The sequence below is a fragment of the Octopus bimaculoides genome, chromosome 4 (genome assembly GCF_001194135.2).
Source record: "Octopus bimaculoides isolate UCB-OBI-ISO-001 chromosome 4, ASM119413v2, whole genome shotgun sequence".
Lineage (NCBI taxonomy): Eukaryota > Metazoa > Mollusca > Cephalopoda > Octopoda > Octopodidae > Octopus > Octopus bimaculoides.
Window position 1 is genome coordinate 20,465,593 of NC_068984.1, and position 5,686 is coordinate 20,471,278.

The window sequence follows — 5,686 nt, forward strand, 5'->3', positions numbered from 1 at the left end:
GCTTAAGAAGGAGATTCCATGAATTTATTTGTTGTGCGAGTGCAGTCTGAGACAGAGATAACAACTAATGTAGAAATGATGTCTGCCTGAGAGCAGATTACAGAACCGTCTGGTTTGAGGACTGGTTGATAGGTTACTTCATTATTTCGGGTAAGGTGACAATACCTAGGTCACTCCTGACTAAGATGAGAATGGTGGAAAGAGTGAGCAGAAAGAGCAGCAAATTAGAAAATGAGAAAATATAGGGACAAGAAAGAAGGTGCACAAACACAAATTGTGTTTGTGTTTAATAAATATACAAAGAGATTCATCCACCCCTACTAGCTTTGCTCTGTTTAATGTCAAATTAATTCGAATTGTGTACATTAGGAAGTCTCTACTTACCTCTAACAGAAACTCTTCAGCGAATAAAAGGTTAATTTAGTAGAAAAATATACCGAACATAAACGAAATGCAGTCACTGAACATGGAAAAAGATATCAAAAATATTTTGCTGATTCTATTTGCGCTGCGTAGTTATTATTTGACCCTGTGTTAGCCATGACTGAGTAAATCTTCGAACAATGACTTCCGGTTGTGACCATCATGTCTTATTTCTAAACACAGAGTACTCTAGCTTCCAATGTGTATTTCCATAAAGAAAAAAACAATTAAGTGTGATTTGTCTAACACATCACTAGAGCTTGGTTCATGTTTGCTTCTAAAGTTGAATCTCTACGATTCATTGGAATCCACTAATGTTTTGCTGATCATTGATTCATATTTATTGAAAATTTAGTTAACTTCTTTAATTTTGATATTTAATTATTCTCTATTTTTCATATGTGAGAATTCGATCCCAGTAATCTATGTAATCAGGCTACTTTCTCAAACCAATGGAAGTAAGGCAGGAGAGGTTTGTCAAAGAATATAAACTCACGATTTTTCTGTCGAAAGATGGCAACTTATTCACGCGGAAATTTTAAACTCATAAATTTCTTAAGTCGTAGATATAATACAAAGCTCGGGAAAGTATTCGTCTCTAAGTGGTCGTCTTCATAATGGCTAGAAGCAATAAATCGTTCAACATAAGAGAGATGTTACTAAAGAAATAGAGAAATCGGAATAAGAATTTTGTCGAAATATTATTATCTGTTTGTGATCGATAATCTGTCAGATTGGGCAAAAAAAAACCCCTCTGCAACACTGCATGTGAAACAGACAAATGATGTTTTTTAATAATAACATTTTTCAGATTTTATAAATTAAATAAATTGAATCAAGCTGGGTATCTAAACTAATCTCTATCACACCAACTTTTCTCGGTAAGGCTTTGGTGACATAATTAAAAAGAACACTTTTCTTCCTTTCTAATTAAACCCTAAAGAAAGTGGATTTTAAAATGTTAAACTGATAATTAGACAGCCTAATGAGTGACATCATGATTAGCTTGTTCTCGTAATTAGCAAAGAGCGTAAGATAGAAAGGATGATGATGAAAGAGCTGGGCTATTGGTTGTGATAGCTTTCTTCTTCGATTATAATAACACCTGCTGTTTCAAGTCCTTTCAAGACAAAAATCAATAAACCAGTAAGCACACCTTTTCTCCTCGGTCAAGCGGTTTTTATATACTCTTAAAGAGAGCTTTGCAAATATTTGTTCATATATGTTACTTTATATCTCGAGTGAGTATTTGTTGGGTGGTTTTGTTGTTTTAAAGTGTTTCTTCCAGCTTTTCACCAATCAAAATTTCTCTGATATATTTCTGCAGAACTTTAAATAATTTTCATGATATACTTTCGAATGCATTGATTCTCTGGGAGTCAAACGTTCACTGTGAAATTAGATTAAACCTTCTCCGCAGATACTGAAAACAGAAAAAAAATCAAAAACGAAAGAAAACAACAAATCGGCTTAATTGTAAACTGAAAATCTTACAAGATGACGCCATTTTCCTCCCTGGCAGTTATATTATTACTATCAATATTTCAAGATGCCGAAACAAACAACCAATCAAAACAAAAGATATTCTACTCAATGCCATCTTACCGATTCTATTCCCCACCTGGTTCACGCGATGATTTAGGAACATATCCTTGCGAATCTGCTCAACACGGAACAATGATTTGTCTTTCTGTGCAAAGTTGTTGCTGTTTCGTTTTTAAAAAGAATAGGAATCCTTCATGTAAGTTATACAGTTTCCTTCCGGAATATGGATCGTCTTTAGAATATGACTCCAATTACCAGCTGTATTACTCTTTAGAAGGTAAGGATTACTAAAATACAGTTTGTAATTTGTTGAAAAGGATTACTGTACTTATTGCACTTCTTAAATTTTTAAATTTCAAAAGCTATATTATTGAAAAAAAATCCTAAAAAGAAACTGACATATATGTATCTGGGTAGTAATAATCTTTTTTACTATAGACCTGAAATTTTGGGGGAGGGGGTCTTGTCGTTTAGATCGGCCTCCAGTGCTCAACTGGTATTTATTTTATCGATCTCAAAATGACGAAAGGAAAAGTCGACCTGGGTGGAATTTGAACTCAGAAAATAAAGACGGACAAAATACCGCTAAGCATTTTTGTCCGGAGTACTAACAATTCTTCCAGATCGCTGCCTTTGAATAAAGTCGTAATAATGAAAAATGACGCGCCCACCCTGCAATACTTGTCTTGCTCTGAATGCTGGCAACCCAGGCTATGTCATCAGCTAAGATTTCTCACGACAGTGTCTAATAAAGAAACATTAAATCCACTATCTGATTATTCAAGGTAACACATAAAGTCTGATTATACAAGATAAGATTCAATTTTTGTATATATAAGATAAAATCAAATTTATTTAAGATACAAACTTACACAATGTCTTGGCAGTGTTAAATCTACTAAATGAATTTAATATCACCTCATTGTTTAGTGAAAGTAAAATTTTAACCATTGTATATTTGACACAAAATGAAATTTACTGTACTTTTTAAAAACTGTTGTCTGCATATTTAAGTGAACCAGTGAATCATAGATTGTCGCTTCATACCCTGCAGGTATGCAACAACAACAATTACAGCGGTAACAACAATAATAAGGATCCTTTCTACTGTGAAACACATTTCTGGAATACCTTTTCACGGTCTTCAAAAGTCATCAGGACACATGTCCAGAAAGGCCCTTCCACCTAGATACAGGTTTCGATACAGTGCCTTAAAAATGACAAGCCAACTGTCAACGTCTTCTCTGACGTCTTTTATGGTGATCTTCGGATTACTTCAGTCCATATTTTGTGGGAATTAGCTTATGAGCAGACCTGTGAAGTGCTAGTTTACCGTGTCTTCTCGCTCTGTCCTCAGTTTTAAACAGGAGACATGTATTTCCACATGGTGTGTCCTACTCGATAGAAGAGATCGTACCCCACATATCGGCTAGATCTACTTCCAGTAGTCCTTTCAGGAAGGTACAAGGAAAGCATCTACAACTTTCTAGATGAGAAAATAATTTAGTTCTTTCCTTTCTGATGACTTCGAGAAAACATGCACTTGCTTTGGTTTTATTGTGCTGTCACAATAGTTCAACCTTCAGCGAGATTACCTACTGCAAACATTTGTCTATTGCTTGTAGCGTTAGCGAAGGACGAACATTTTAGATATACGCTTTTGTTTGGGAAAATGTATGTGTAGTTAAATATTTTGTTTTCAGACGTGTCGTCGGAATTGTTCACATCAATTTTATTGTCTACAGAAGTGTCATTGTTTTCTTTTCTTTTCTTTTATTTTGTGCGAGTCTTTCTGTAAAATATCCTTGCTAGTCTTTTTCCTTTGAAATATTCTAAGTTTTCAGTATTATTGATGATGATGATGATGATGATGATGATGATGATGATGATGATGATGATGATGATGATGATCACGACGACGACGACAACGATGATGATTAAAATAATAATAATAATAATAATAATAATAATAATAATAATAATAATAATAATAATAACAACAACAACAACATGTCTCAGAGAAATCCAAAAGATTGTACTGACAAGTACTGCCCCACATCCTGAGAAAAACCCTATCAATTTAAATGTCTGTGTTGTATTACATGAAGATATTTCGCTACTTCCCCCTTCCCAAGCTTTCAATCATACTGTAACATCTCTTATCCATCACTCGCCCCAGGACACTGGGTGTGTCTCGGCAAGTGACTGTAACAAACATGCAGATTAAAAGTAAAAAGTAATAATAATAATAGCTATTATTATTATCATCATTATTGTTGTTGTTGTTGTTATTATTATTATTATTATTATTATTATTATTATTATTATTATTATTATTATTATTATTATTATTATTATTATTATTATTATTATTATTTTATGTTTGACTTTTGCTTTGCATTTGTACAAGTTGGATCCAAGTCTCACCCAGAGACCTCAAGAGACAACAAGTCAGAAGTTCATGTAGGTGTTATGCCTAAGGTACCATATATTTGGATTTGTACATAGTTTTGTTCTATTATTATTATTATTATTATTATTACTATCGATCAAAATGAGTATTCCTTGTGATCATAATATCTGGCAAAAGGGGTTTGACTAAGCTCAGAAAATATAGAGATTTGCTAATCGAAATCTAAAAAGATTTCACATCTCAAGGCGATGAGAATACCAGTAATTGTAGCAGCACTAGGAATGATAAAAAAACAGGAACGGAATAGATATTTGAGAATGATCCCTGGCTTATCATCTTTGCAAGAAGTGCAAAAGATTGTCTTAACCGACACGTTACACGTATTTTGAAGAGCATTGATGCTTATCATCCATTTAATTTTTTTTTTCACATAACTTTATTTGATTTTGTAAATGAACAATCAGGCGTGTTTATTTTAATGGCCTATCAATGTATACAGTGAGTTTCTTTGCCCTAGGGGTCGGATAAACACTCGGCAAGAAATGGAAACAGAACTGAAAGAAGAAGAAAAAAATTAATAATAATAATAATGATAATAATAATAATTATAATAATAAAAATATTCAGATAAATACATAAAAAAAAACACCAGGACTTACAAATATATATAACATACAGAAAATTGCACTACTGGGCACTGCACACATCCTACGCAAAACACTTTCAATACAGTAACCATAAAGAGCATCACAGCAAACCACAGCACGTACCCAAGGCACACAGAGCTGCGCTCGGTAGTGAAGTGAAAGCACTCTATAAAAATAAAACTACTGAATAATAATAATAATAATAATAATAATAATAATAATAATAATAATAATAATAATAATAATAATAATAATAATAATAATAATACAGAAACAATGTCAAAAATATTTTCTTTGAGCTTCATTTAGCATCTGTTTTAACGGAAAATAGCATTTGTTTTGTAGATCACAAACATAGTTGGATACAAGTGTTTGAATCCGTCGCTGGCACAAGCAGAAACCCTTATGAACTATATAACTCACCTTTGAGCGGAGTGTGGAAGGCATCCAATAACTATTCACTTAGTGTCTTTAAAAGTTCTTTGATTGAAAATTGGGCTTCGCTTCACGTGCAAGAGGTATTTCATTCAATTCTACAACTATATAACTCTACGTACATATCTATCTATCTATCTGTCTTCCTATCTCTCTATATATCTATCTATCTATCTATCTATCTATCTATCTGTCTGTCTGTCTGTCTGTCTGTCTGCCTGTC

General features: G+C 33.0%; 1 protein-coding gene across 1 annotated transcript in view; it reads left to right on the top strand.

Moving 5' to 3' along the window:
- The first annotated feature begins 1,920 nt into the window (after positions 1-1,920).
- LOC128247650 (uncharacterized) overlaps positions 1,921-5,686 on the top strand; it is a 10,317-nt gene continuing 6,551 nt past the window's right edge. Inside the window, exons 1-2 of the mRNA XM_052967622.1 lie at positions 1,921-2,245; positions 5,374-5,546. Of these exons, the coding sequence (XP_052823582.1) occupies positions 1,921-2,245; positions 5,374-5,546 (498 nt within the window). The remainder of the gene's footprint in view (positions 2,246-5,373; positions 5,547-5,686) is intronic.